This window comes from Capricornis sumatraensis, chromosome 2 (assembly GCF_032405125.1).
Source record: "Capricornis sumatraensis isolate serow.1 chromosome 2, serow.2, whole genome shotgun sequence".
Classification (NCBI taxonomy): domain Eukaryota; kingdom Metazoa; phylum Chordata; class Mammalia; order Artiodactyla; family Bovidae; genus Capricornis; species Capricornis sumatraensis.
Genome location: NC_091070.1, coordinates 147,269,579 through 147,284,415, shown reverse-complemented (window position 1 = coordinate 147,284,415; position 14,837 = coordinate 147,269,579). Strand labels below are relative to the sequence as shown.

Genomic DNA, 14,837 nt, shown 5'->3' with positions numbered 1-14,837 from the left:
CAATGCAGCCTCTCCCATTTCAGCTCTCACGATGACTGCATACATTTGAGACCATGCTTTTATAGATGGTCATAAACTATCAAAACTATCATGTCAGAAACAATTAACTTGATATATTTACATTGCATGAGCGTAAAGTTATTTATAAATTTTTTTTAGTTATGAACAACCTTGGGATATTGACGGTCATTGATAAAGGCATGAACACTCACTGTCTAAATACTTTCAGACTCAGTTTATGATAATATGATTAGTTACACTAATAATACTGCTTAGGCACAGTCTTGCTAATTATAATATTATAAATATTAATGTCACCCAGCCTTTCTGTTTGATTGTCATTCATGGAGTCATTATCATGATATTTTCCTGGAAACCAGCAAGATTTTATTTTCCCCTCCTTTTATTTTTGATCACTGGACTTGCAGTCATTCATACACATTAATCTATAGGAAGCTCTTATTTTTGGCTGTCTGTTCAGAGAAGAATAGTGATATTTCCAATTAAAACTAGCCAAATGTATATCATTATATGATATTTCTCTTATTCTTTCTGAGTCCCTAACCATGCCATCGAAAGCACAGAACCCAGGGTTTTTGTTTTCCATTCTTTTTCATGTGACCTGTTTCAAGTTAAGATTCATTTGAATTATTAAATGCTTCCTTAAAGAATCTTTTTATACTTGCCTCTCTTTTTTTTAAAGTTAATTATTGATGTAGTGACAAGCTGAAAAGACTAAGAATTATAATTTTTTCCTCCCCTCATTCAGGACTCAAGAAACGTCTTCTGACAATGGTTGTCTATTTAGAATAATACAAAGGAAATACAAAGGCAAAATACTGAATGTTGTTTCAGAAAAGATTTGCTAAAATCACTGTATTATACAAAATGTAAATGTAGTGTATATTTCTTTGAAAATAGCAGTTAGAGAGAAAGTTGGGACATAACCTTTTGAGCCCAGATTTAACCACACACATAGCAGAAGCAGTTACAAAAGATACTGATTAGATTTTAATTTTAAAACCTTCATCATATTATTCAGGGCTCCAGTGATTTGATTGTCTGAAAATAGAAAGGTAATGTTATAATTTCCAGAGCTGGTTAAAGAATAAAGAAATCTCCAGCCTCCCACTGGAAAGAATGCCAGTCATCACCACAGTAAGCAAGAATTTGGAGGCATTTTACACTATAAACTTCAATCTTTCTCCTTTATATGACCTTGTGTTATACAGGTTTCATAAAAATGTAGCTCAGAGACCTGTCATACAGTTGTAATCAAGGGTCCTTCAGAACGATTCTACTATGCAATCATATCCAATGGGGCATCTGTGTTTCCCCTGTTAGTAGGGTGGTGGGAGGGCAAACAAGACCCAAAATGGAAAATGAAAAAGCCAGAGTTCTCAAGGACAACCCAAGAGAGGTGACCACATACCTTTCCCACAAGTTCAGCAATACAAGGAACTGGTTTCCCTTTCTGGTGACTCCTCGTGGCTGGACTCTGCCCATCCCAGTCCTGTAGTTCTTCAATGCTTTTCAGATAAAGCAAGGCTTTGAGGCCAGTGCAGTAGTCTTGGATGACAGTGAAATCCTGATTTTGAATAGCACTGCATACCTAGAAAAGGTAGAGCAACCAACAGAATGTCAGTTCAGTTCAGTTCAGTTCAGTTGCTCAGTCCTGTCAGACTCTTTGCAACCCCATGGACTGCAGCACACCAGGCTCTCTGTCCATCATCAACTCCCAGAGTTTACTCAGACTCATGTCCATTGAGTTGATGATGCCATCCAACCATCTCATCCTCTGTTGTCCCCTTCTCCTCCCGCCTTCAACCTTTCCCAGCATTAAGGTCTTTTCAAATGAGTCAGTTCTTCACATCAGGGGGCCAAAGTATTGGAGTACCAGCTTCAGTCAAACCAAGAGCTAATTCTCCAAACAGACTCACTTTTCAGACAGTCAACACAATTTATTTTATATGCCAGGCACTGGTCTAAGCATGACATGTCAGTCATTGCCTGCAGAGGATGGGAGTGTTAGGGAAGGAAAAACTGCCAAGAGGCACAGAGAAACTTTCAGGGACTATGGATACTTTCATCAGCTTGATGTGGGGACAGTCTCACAGGTATATGCTTATTTCAAAACATCAGACTGTATACTTTAAATATGTGTAAAGTGTTAGTTGCTCAGTTGTGTCTGACTTTGCAACCCCATGCCTGTAGCCCTCCAGGCTCCTCTGTCCATGAAATTCTCCAGGCAAGAATACTGGATTGGTTTCCATTCCCTTATCCAGGAGATCTTTCCAATTCAGAGATTGAACCCAGGTATCCTGCATTGCAGGCAGATTCTTTACCATCTAAGCCACCAGGGAAACCCTTAAATATGTATAGTTTACTGTATGTCATGTATAGTCAGTATGGCTGTAAAAAATTAGGTCCAATAGGTAGAATTTCCAAGGAGTTAAATTCAGCACAACATAAGAATGGACATTTTAATCTCTCATTTTCTCTCTGTTAAGATGTACTGCTTGGAGGTACATGTCCGGGCTGGTCATGTACCTTGTTTGAAGGTGGTCATGCTGGGCTGGAGTGCTCTCATCAGTTAACTCAGCCCTCAGGTACCAATGCCTACCACTTCAGCCTCATACATTGTTGTTCTTCTTTGTACTCACTATGCTCCAATCACCCAGGTCTTTCTTCTTTCCCTCAGATTTGCCACATTCTTTCTTTACCTTGACACCTCGTAAAACCTTGCTGCCTGGAAGGCCTTTGCCTTTTACACATGGCTGACTAACCCCCCAGCTTCAGTCTCATGGGATATATTGCTTTTTCAAGGAGGCCTCTAGGAGCTCCATATATGGAGCTATAGGTTAAAGCCTCCTTAACTCATACAGTTTTGACTTCTAACTTCTGCATGATTATTTGATTGGCAGCTCCCTTCCCCAATAGACTGAAGCTTTAGGAGGGAAGAACCTATATTTATTTTGGACAACATATTATCCCCAGTGACTAGCATAGAGTTTGTCACTTATTCTGCTCTTAATAGAGATATATTTAATGAATGCATATGCAGGGGAGATTTTTTTTTTTTTTGCATGACCATTTGTTAGAAAATAGAGATTTAATTCTAGAGTTAAGGAAGGCTGAATCTGAGAAATTAGGATCCTTCTAAAACAACATACTTGGGAGTCTGTTAGGATTTGAGTTAGAGCTTGAATTTAGTGGATTTAGAGAAACACTTCCAGATTGATTACTTACAAAGATAGTTCTCCAATTTTTATACTACACATAGACTCCAGAAACTCAATTACATTTACTCATTGCTGGTAGGATCTCTTCATCCATATGGCCCACCATCACTTAAACAGAAAATTTATCACCTAGAATTCAATGACTCTCCACATCCATCTTTCAAATCAATCCAAAAACACAACCATCCAAACAAAAGTAAGCAAAAAAAAAACCTCATTTCTTGCCTATCTTTCCAGATGTTAGATTCTTAGCATATATCATAGTGCCTGGTGATAGTATCCAAGAAAGAAGCTCCAATGCTTTGGCCACCTGATGCAAAGAGCTGACTCATTGGAAAAGACTCCGATGACAAAAAATTTAGGCCAAGAGGAGAAGGAGGTGATAAGGATGAGATGGTTGGATGGTATCACAGACTCAGTGGACATGAGTTTGAGCAAAGTCAAGGAGATAGTGATGGACAGAGAAGCCTGGTGTGCTACAGTTCACAGGGTTGCAAAGAATCGTATACTACTTAGCAACTGAAAGACAACAACAACAATGAAAACTCATGTCATATGTGAATGTAGATGAGGAAATACCTGAAAATAGAAGGATAAACCATATTATATTTCAAGGTCCCTTAAAGCCTTCTGGGTGTTTAAATAATATATTTCATTACAATCCTCATGCCTAGCACACCACCAGATACTTAGCTGTTGCTAGGCTGGTTGAGAAAAGTTACTGAAAACACACTGAGAGGCTCTAGAATAGCGAATGGGAACCAGATAGAAACAGAGAAAGGGCAAGAAGTATGTATACCTAGCAGTTCTCAGCAAAGAGTGGTAGTAATTTCACGATGTATATATAAAAAGGCCAAATGTGGGATTCTGGGAATAGAAGCATTTAAAATGAAGGCTTATGGAAGACAATGAAGGACACTCAGAAGAGACCCAAGACAGCATCACCCAAGATGTCAAATGCTGCATGAAGGGTCCATAATCTCAGAAGTGAAAAGGTATCATTAAATTTATCAATCAAAAGACATTAGCATTTATGGTGGATAATTTCTGCAATAGGGCAAAAGCATGTTACAATGAATTGAGGAGTGGATGAGGATTGAGGAACTGAAGATATGAAGATGGAATGATCTGATGAGAAGTTTGGCTCATGTAAGAAAAAGAGCAGAGCTAGTGGTATAAGTAGGAGAATTTTGTGTACTATTTTTATAAGGATGAAATGGCTATGTTTTAAGGGAATGTGGCCATTTTATATTTCAGAATAAAACAGAATGGCTTCTTTATATTAAATTTTTGTCAAACTTGGTTGAATGATGATGTGGTAAGAATAAAACATTGCAATATATAACATGAGGTAGGCTCTTACTATGGGCCACATACTCTGTTCAACACTTTTTAATGTGTTACATCATGCAGTCCTCAAAATAACACTAAGAGGTAGGTTTAATTTTTAGCCCTATTTTACAAATGAGGCAAGTGAGATGCAGAGACATTAACTGACTTGTCCCAGGCAGGCCACATGGTTAGAAAGTGGATTATACTATATAATTCATGACCATGCAGGCTAAGGTGACTTAGGTATAGACATTCACAGCAGAAAAACTTTTCATATAATGAAAATTATTTTTTCCATGAACCAAAACCATGCATATATATTTTAAATGGTCAATTATCTTCAACCCAAATATAACTATTGTTTTGAAAAACTGATACTAGTAGATAAAAATTGTCAATGTCTTCATGTTTTATTGACTTCTTACTTGTATAGTATGAGTGAAAACAACAAGCCAAAACCAAAAGCAGAAATAAAAACCTTTCATTTCCTATTGTGAAGGGCTGCATGTTACCACAATGTAGGAAAGAACATTGAATAACTAAATACAGACAAGAATATTTTCTAGGAAGTCCATTTATATCACATAAAAAACCTGTTTCTCAGGAAGAACAATTTAAGCATTAATTAGGCCTGTTATAACTTTCTTAGAGTTGTTTTCTTTTCAGAACAATGATAAAGAACATCATTATAATCTCCTCCATGGGATTTCTTTTTTAACTGTAAAAGCCAACTGATGCTTTACTTAGTCTTCTTTGTTCCCTGTGACATTCTATTTTTTTTTGTAGTATATGCTAATGGGTACACTTTTACTATAGTCTTAAAACATTTACCCATGTGAACATAGAGATCAGATTTTGAAAATAACATCATGTCATGTAATTTATAGGATGTTCACGATTGCTGTGAAAACCTGCAGCTGAAAGGACTCTGAAAAGGACTCTAGCCACGTTGCAATGCATGAATAATCAAGTTTAGCCTTAGTCCTCCCTAACTTTCCTGGTGAGAAGATACAGAAGCCACTACTTCCCTTAATCCACAATTTGTAAAGAGTGGACTCAACCAAGTGGTGCCAGAGGGAACGGGGTGACTTGTGTATTTTAACTATGGAAGATCATATGGTGCTAAAGACGAAAAAGACCTCCTCTTTTTCCCACCCTCTTGTATGCTCTTTATTCTACTGGGCTTACATAATTGGGAGCTGCATTGAGCATGTGAAGAGAACATAGAACTTGAAGAGGGAGGAGAGACTACCAGCTGGTGACTGAACATGGCTGGGATGGTGTGCTACGCTGGAAACCCTGGACACCACCACTGGGTCAGAGGGGACCACTTCAGACATTTTTCATCATAAAGCAACTGTCACACTATTAATATACTTTTCTAAAATAATTTAACTTTTTTTCCCATAAGATTAAACATTAATTTTATGAAAGAATTTCTGGTAATAGAAACTTTTAGATTGCTATCTCTTTGAAAAATGTGATATATATATATATATATATATATACATATATACATATATATATGTATATACATACATACACACACACACATATTATCAGAGGGTCTTATTAAATTGTAAATTCTGTTTCTGTAGGTTTGGAGTGAGTTCCAAGTTCCAAGTTTCTGCCTTTGTGACAAGCTTCCAGGTGGTGCTAGCGTTGCCAACTACACTTAGAATAACAAAGATTTAAGCACCGGAGAAGGCAATGGCACCCCACTCCAGTACTCTTGCCTGGAAAATCCCATGGATGGAGGAGCCTGGTGGGCTGCAGTCCATGGGGTCGCGAAGAGTCGGACACAACTGAGCGACTTCACTTTCACTTTTCACTTTCATGCATTGGAGAAGGAAATGGCAACCCACTCCGGTGTTCTTGCCTGGAGAATCCCAGGGACGGAGAAGCCTGGTGGGCTTCGTCTATGGGGTCGCACAGAGTCGGACACGACTGAAGAGATTTAGCAGCATGCATTGGTAGGGATGAATTTCTTCTTATCTTAGAAATGCCTTCTGCAAAGTAGATTTCTTCCAGACAAATAATTTCCTGCTTTTTATTATTAGACTGCAATATTTTGGCCCTTTAAAGCTCTACTTACAATAATGTTATATGTGAAAACACAAGAGTAGTTTTCTGATGAAGTAGTAATGAGACTGGAAATAAATCTTAGGATGCAAGCACACCATAGAGAACAGGGCTTTGTCCATGGGATTTGATGCTCAGAAAATGGATTTGCTCAAAAAGGTGCCTTGTTCTTGCCTAACCTGCACTGAGGGCTTTATCTCTATCTCAAAGGTAAATGGTTCCTTTTAAAACTCCAAACATGTAGCTGCTATTCCTAAATGGGTGTATTTTATATGACATCTCTTAATTGTTTGTTTAACAGCTCTGATTAGGACTCTTAATAGCTGTTAACATGTTTGCTCAGTATAATCTGTAAGTTCTTTATGGTGAAGGCTGGTTTATCTTTCTTCGCAGCAGGGCATCAGGTGCCATTATAAGGATCATTGCCACCATTAATTATTTCCATAAGCGTGAATCTCCCTACAGTGAGCTGTTCTAAATAGGGGCCCTTGATTCTCAGCAGGGCCAGCTGTATGCAGAAGCTGAGTATGTGGTGACCCCCTGTGAAGCATGATTTGAGGTGTGCCATAAAGTTCCCATGGCCACCAAACGGTCCCCTCCAGAGGTCTGACACAATGCCCTGAATTTTCACTTTAGGTGCAGGCACATTTAATTGGAGCCTGTCTATGTAAAAATACCTGGGAGGTGACAGAGGGTTGCTGGGTGCTACTCCTTTCTCATTATTTTTCATTAAATGAGATTACCATATTAGTAGTAAATTACCTATTTACGGTGGTCTATATGTTTAAAACCTCCTTCACATACATTGAGCGAAATTCTCATTACTCAATGCAAAGCTACAAATTAGGCAGGTGAGAGGATAGTATCAATATTTGTGCTTTAACAATGGAAAGAGCTTGAACTTGAAGAACTATTTCTTAAAATCTAATCAAGTGGTTTTTATGTCAGATCAAGTAGTATAGCCTAGGGGTTAAGCGTATGCCTGTAGAAGTTTGGCAGAATTGGGTTTAAACTACATCTTAGCTGCCTAAGTATGTGCAACTTTCTTCACCTAAAAATGGAGATTAAATATTATGCACATAGGAGAGTAAAAGGTAACATATTTATAAGTGCATAAACTAGTGAAAGTGCAGTCGCTCAATCGTGTCTGACTCTTTGTGACCCCATGGAAGGTAGCCTACCAGGCTCCTCTCTCCATGGGATTCTCCAGGCAAGAATACTGAAGTGGGTTGCCATTTCCTTCTCCAGGGAGTCTTCCTGGCCCAGGGATCGAACCAGGGTCTCCCGCATTGCAGGCAGATGCTTTAATCTCTGAGCCAGTAGCCAGCACTTTGTAAGCTAGATTGGCCCCCAAAATAAATTTCATAACATGTATAAATCATCATAGCATGAATTAGGCAGAATATAATTTTTTAAATCTGTTTTTTCTGGTCTAATGCAGTAAAAGGTCATGGATATTATTCTTATTTGCATTAAGCAATAATCTCAGAAAAAGCTTAGGTCGTCTTGTCAAAAGACATGTTTGAGACCCAGTTAAGTGCTTCAGTAGCTGTGGGACTGAAACTAGTCTTTGAGCTTTTTGAGTCCTCCTCTCCCACCTTCCAGTTTGAAAACACTAGATGATGATATCTTATTCATCACTGTGAGGATGAAATTACCTCATGAAGGTGGAACTACTGTGGAAATTGTAGTATTATTTAGACAGACTGGTATTAAACTCCACAGTTTTCATCAAGTAATCTAGAAGTTAAAGGGCTTGGTGCAGGTCAAAATGGAAACTTTTGCCTGTAAAGAATAAGCCAAAGTCCTTGAAATGCAAAAGACAATGTACTAGAAAACTAGCAAACAGAATTCAAACTGGCTTAAAAATACTAACCTCAGGCAACTAATTTGGCAAAGAAGAGTTCTAGAGAAGTAGAACATGTGGGGCTGCCATGGGTTTTAGTGTAGCGGAGTAGCACAACTTTCAAATGATATTTTGAAATGACAAGATTTTTAAAATAGGGATCTTAAAGTATTAGACACAGTTCAGATAAACCCATGATCATAATGATTCCTTTTCATTCTTACCACATAGATGGACAAACTACACTCCAGGTCTCAGAAATGTGTGCCACCACACTGCAAAATATACGGTTACAATTTAAGTCCAAACTGGTCTCAAAGTTTCTGTAAATTCATTAGTAAGAGGAGTATTGGAGAGTAATTACATTTAAGTAAAAATGGAAATTATGCTGCAATGCTTAACACATACCAAAATAATAGGAGAGTCTTATGTGGTTGGAGGAAGTTTAAGAATATTCCCATTAAACAAACCATCAGTGAAACAGTGAATAAGAAGGATTATCTACTGAATTCTTAAAAGATTTCCCAGAAAAAGAAGGAGAAAAGTGATCCTATGATTTCCCTTTACCAATCCATTTTGATAAAGGGTTAATCTGTTTAAGCAATGTAAAACACCTGCAGTATTTTCATAGTGCTTTATTGTTTTCAAAGACAAAAGGGAATTTAGATATTTCTTTTTGTCACAGGTTAGGAGTCCAGAAAGGTTAAACTGTCCATAGGAACACACAATTGGAGGCACTGTTGGTCTTCTTACCCAGTCTGAAGTTTTCTAGCTAAGGCACTGACTTTTAATGCCAGCACTTAGTCCATGTACCAATTCTAACAGCAAGACAGAGAAGGTGCTATTAAATGTTTAGTTGAGTGAAGAAATGGAAACTAAACATTGAATGCTATGTTCCAACTCAAAAGATTAGTAGGTGATAGAGTCAATGGTCAGATTCAGGTCTTCAGATCTCTGTTTTTATCTTATTTCTATAAATTCCAAAATCCTAATTGTAATGTCTTCCAGAGTTAAATATGCTCATATTTGTGATTTTCATAAGAAGCACATTATTGAAAAATAATTTCAAATTTATTATTTAATGAATAATGTCAGAAATCCACAGATCTATATAAGGATCTTAATAATTAGATGACTACTGCAGGTTTACTATTGAAACTGGAAAACAGATCTCTATTGTTGTTGGCTGAAAATGCGGTTTCCAGCTCCATCTGTCCACACCCACTGATTAAAAACACCAGATTTTCTGAAGGCATGGAATCAAGTAATTCCTCACTGAATTGGGTTCTGACCAGTACTGATAAACATGTATAAAATTACAGTGTACTTTTGAAACTGGGGCACAATACATACTATTGAAGTAATAATTCAGAATAATAATATCCCCCTGTGTGGTTTTGGTACTACATAAACATGGCACTGCTTACTGGAATTCATGAATAAAACACCAAAAATTATAATTTTATAAAGCTATAGGTGAAAAGACAGCCCCTGGAGACACACAGTACATAGGGAGCTAGACAGGGATGTATTTGTATATCCACATAAAACCACAAATCTTAGTTGTTCTATCACATTAGTTTCCATTTGTTGGAGCTGTACGACATCAAAGTTGTGATGTCCCTATATATTGCATTTAGCAGTAATGTAACAGACTATGTGAAGAAATCAAAGTGAGAGTTTCTAAGTAGTTTCCTGGCAATTGAGACAGCAGGCTCTTTCATCTGCTCTGTAACTGTAGCAATGCATTGATTTAAACTCCTTCTGAGATTTCAAATGCTTTTATACTCTTAGGTCTCTCAAGCAGCTTTTTTTTTTTTATATGTGATAAAATTCTAGCATTCAACAGAATACCATTTTGTTTCCCCCAAAAGGAGAGGGCTTATTTCAGCTTTGTTACTAACCTGCACAGGATCACTGAGTAAAATAGCTGTCCAAATGCCATCCTATTAAGAAATCTGGCTTTGGGTTCAGTTTTCTACATTCTGACCGTAGCAAATTGGAAAGGAGGCAAAAAGGACAACAAACAAATAGCCCCACAGAAATTGTTTTTTTCAGTTTCAACTCAGGAAAAGTCTAATGGATAAGAAGCTAAGCTTATTAATTTTTCCAATTAACTTCTACTCATTGATAAATCCTAAAGGTATAAGAGTCACTTTGTTTTGTATATTCATCTATTTCATTGTAGATTACATTATTTATCCTCTTATCTAATCCTTAAAATTATATATTTTCTGAAAAATTCTAAGTGTCTAAATACCTCCTTTTTCCCAGTCAAGAATGAATTTTATGGAGCTTGAAAGGTTATTTTTCAAAGTCCATCTGTGGTCATTCTTTTTCTGATGAACTTCTTAACCCACAATTCAGCTGAATACAGACCAAGAGTATGAAGTGATTCCAAGGTATTTTATACTGGGATCCAGACCACATTTGGATCCAGACCAGAATATATTCATCTATTCTCGAAGTATTTTCTCAAAGGCAGCACAGGTGATGGGTCACCCACTTGACTGTTATTCAGAATAGCACGTGGAACTGATCTTACTCATACTTTGTTGATGACACAACTTGACTGAAGATGGCCTGGGCTGATTAATTCCTCATGTGAGGCCACTTTTTTTTTTTTTTAATGCTATGTCATATGGCATGTGGGATCTTAGTTCCTTGACCAGGGATTGAACCTGTGCCCCTTGAAGTGAAAGTGCAGAGTCTATACTGGAGCGCCAGGGAAGTCACCAGCCTCAGCTGATTAGTCAAAGGGATATGCCTTGCAGGTGAGATTGCCTCTGTCCCCCTCCTTGTCTCACCCATTACAAAGTCAGTTCCAGGTGAACTCAGATCTCAATTATGACCTGAACCAAGAAATCATAATAAAAAGAACCATACAGAGACACAGCACCTCTATTTGCCTTTTATGAGGGGCTAGAGAGAAAATGAGTGAACCAGGCACAACATGCAGAGCCAAAGAATGGTGACTTCTGTCCTGCTTCTTCAAGACACTACTGTGATGACCCCACTTCCTCACAGACATAAATACAAGGCTAAAAAGACTGGGGTAAGACCTGGAGTCTTCTGTACATCAGGGTCTTATGCAGCCCATTCTTTGGTTAGGTGCTATGGCTGCAGTTTGAGGAAGCTTGGTCACTTTTGCTTCAGAAGCAGTAGATTTTTCTACTAAAAAACTTCTCACCATCCTGGGCTATCGCTGTAGAGCAGCATCAGTTACCACAGTAATTTTCAATTACTCCGCGGCAGCACAGGTGGTGGTATAAGGGTTTCATGTAGCATTGTGCAAGCTCAGCACCTCCCATGATCAAAGTGGGGCAAGAAAAGGAAACTAAATATCTAAACAATAGCTGTCAGATGACTAAAGTCCTTAATTTTAGGCAATCTCTCTTTTTAAACAGAGTCAACACAGCTGTGAAAACTTGACTTACGATATCATTTACTAAAATACCACATGGGGTTTGGATGACAGAAAGAGAATAAGTCATAAAGCCAAGAAAGGAAACGTCTATTGGGCAAATTATCCCATGGAAATTTTTTTCTGAACCTTGAAGATGAACAAAGGTATGTGGATACTCAACAATATAAGCAGACATTCATCATTCTAAGAAAAACGGACTATTTGGCTGCAACGAGAAAAATGTTAACCTGAAAATTAGCATATTAAATAATACTGTCCCCTTCTGAACTCAAAGAATTCATAATTCAATAGTTGATTTTATGCTTAATTTATTATTGGTAAAAACACAAATTTGTGAGAGTGGTCTGTAACTATTATCAGTCAGTCAAGAATCTTGACTGAGTTGCCTGTGTAGTCTGGGACAGAAAGTTAGACAAAGTTCAGCTGATTAAGAGTAAGTACTTATGAAAGGGAAAGTTTCTCAGCCATGTCCGACTCTTTGTGACCCCACGGAATGTAGTCCATGGAATTCTCCAGGCCAGAATACTGGAGTGGGTAGCCTTTCACTCTCCCAGGGTATCTTCCCATCCCAGGGATCAAAGCCAGGTCTCCTGCATTGCAGGTGGATTCTTTACCAGCTGAGCCACAAAGGAAGCCCAAGAATACTGGAGCCTACCCCTTCTCCAGTGAATCTTTCCGACCCAGGCAGATTCTTTACTGAGTTATCAGGGAAGACCTAAGTACTTAAAAAGTGCTATAGAAAAAAATCCTACCAATATCCAAGTTAATTTAGTGAAAGCACTTGTATGTACTGATGGAAGGTTGGAAAAGCAAAGCAAAAAGGTTTATATTTTTTAAAAGATGTGTTCTTTTTACACATTAAAGACCTAAAGACAAAGAGCATTAAAGACATTCTTAATTCCTTTACAATACAGCTGGAAAACATGAGGCACACAGAGTTTGTGACTTTGTGGAAAAATCAGGGAAATAAACTGAATGCTTGGGTTTTAAAAAAATTATTATTAATTTAAGGAAGACAAGAACCTAAAGACAAAAGGCCTGGCTTTCAGCTTCCAAAAATGGATCATTGGAATATGGTTACAGATGAATAACTGAAATGATCAAACAAGCAGTTTTATTTCTGCATTTCTCACTAAAAGGGCATATATTTTATGATGTGTGGAGTATGAGAATTAACCTCAGGGAAAATTACCAACACCATGAAAAATTCTAGGCTGAGGGTTTTAGGATACTCCAAGGTGATCATATGATTTACCATCAAAATTGTGACATTTGAGGGTAAATGGGGAAACTAGTAATGAAAACTCCAGGACAATCAGCATAAATTAAAACTGTCCTGGAGAAATCTAGGTCTATGATTTTCTTACTTCTTAGATGGCTTTCTTCCCTGTGTTTATATTGGAGGGAGATTTTTACTTATCCTCTTAGAACGCTTTCTAAAATGTTTTGTTACTTTTGGCTTGGTTAAATATTCTGGTCCTTCAGGTACTTATGCAGACCTCAGAACAAAACACTGGATTGAAGTCACACGGCCTTCAGTGCTTAGGTAGGATTTTGGAATCTTGGATACCTGATCTGATCTAGAGAAGCTGAGGTATAAAGGGGCACTCTTGGCTGCCAAGGGTCTTTTGGCATAAAAAGAACTCAAGAAGTATAGAAACAGTAAGGACTGTCTTAAATCTGAATCTTGTAGGCCAAACAAAACCATCCTTAAGGGTGGAAAAATCTGATGTACCTTACATATTTAATAGTCTGTTCTATTTTACTATCATTTCCTTACACTTTACCCAAATTCTTTTAGGCTTACTGCACTTTAAAATTCACTTAATAGTTAGTACATTTCAAGCATTGTGCTTAAAAAAGTTCATTTAAATATCACAATAACACCATGAAATAATTTTATTATTTTCTTCAATAGACAGATGGGAAACAGAGAGTCTGATTGGTTCAAAATTGGGAAAGGAGTATGACAAGGTTCTGTGTTGTCATCCTGGTTATTTAACATATATACAGAGTAAATCATGAGAAATGCCAGACTGGATGGATCACAAACTCGAAGAGCTGACTCATTGAAAAAGACCCTGATGATGGATAAGATTGAGGGCAGGAGAGGAAGAGGATGACAGAGAATGAGATGGTTGTATAGCATCACTGACTCAAAAGACATGAATTTGAGCAAACTCCTGGAGACAGTGGAGCATGGAGAAGCCTGGGATGCTGCAGTCCATGGGGGTCACAAAGCACTGGACCACGACTTAGTGACTGAACAACAACAGGGAGTCAGAGAACTAAGGACCTTGATTAAGATCATACAGCTAATAAACAGCAGAACAAAAGTTCAAATCCTGAGTCTATCTGCTTCTAGATCTCTTTCTCAAAATTCCTGTGTACTCTGGCTTTTCTGTTGTAACCACTACAATAACTCATGCAGAAACAGGGATAAATAAGTAACTGTGTGTGTGTGTGCTCAGATGGTAAGGAGTCTGCATGCAGCTCAGGAGACCTGGGTTTGATTGCTGGGTCAGGAAGATCCCCTGGAGAAGGGAATGGCAACCTGCTCCAGTATTCTTGCCTGGAGAATCCCATGGACAGAGGACTCTGGCAGGGCTACAGCCCATGGGATCTCAAAGAGTCAGACATGACTGAACGACTGGCACACACATATACATATATTATGGATCTATTTGTCTATCTATCTATCTAAAATAGAACTCTTGTGAGGACTGTATTGAATAAAATGGCATGTATCTAGTTCAGTACCTAAAGTACATGTATAGCAGGTATCAGTGCCTAGATCTCACTCTTCAGCTTCCAGAGACACAGTAAAAAGATAGGTGCTATAGCTGTTTTGTTCATCACTGCACATTCACATAAAGATTTGTGGTTGGCATGTGACTTATTCATTGAA

General features: G+C 37.8%; 1 protein-coding gene across 2 annotated transcripts in view; it reads right to left on the bottom strand.

The window, feature by feature from the left end:
* DPYD (dihydropyrimidine dehydrogenase) overlaps positions 1–14,837 on the bottom strand; it is a 933,909-nt gene that overhangs the window by 139,733 nt on the left and 779,339 nt on the right. For both annotated transcript variants that reach the window (XM_068962754.1, XM_068962760.1), the window contains exon 20: positions 1,433–1,612. In XM_068962754.1, coding sequence (XP_068818855.1) covers positions 1,433–1,612 — 180 coding nt within the window. The remainder of the gene's footprint in view (positions 1–1,432; positions 1,613–14,837) is intronic.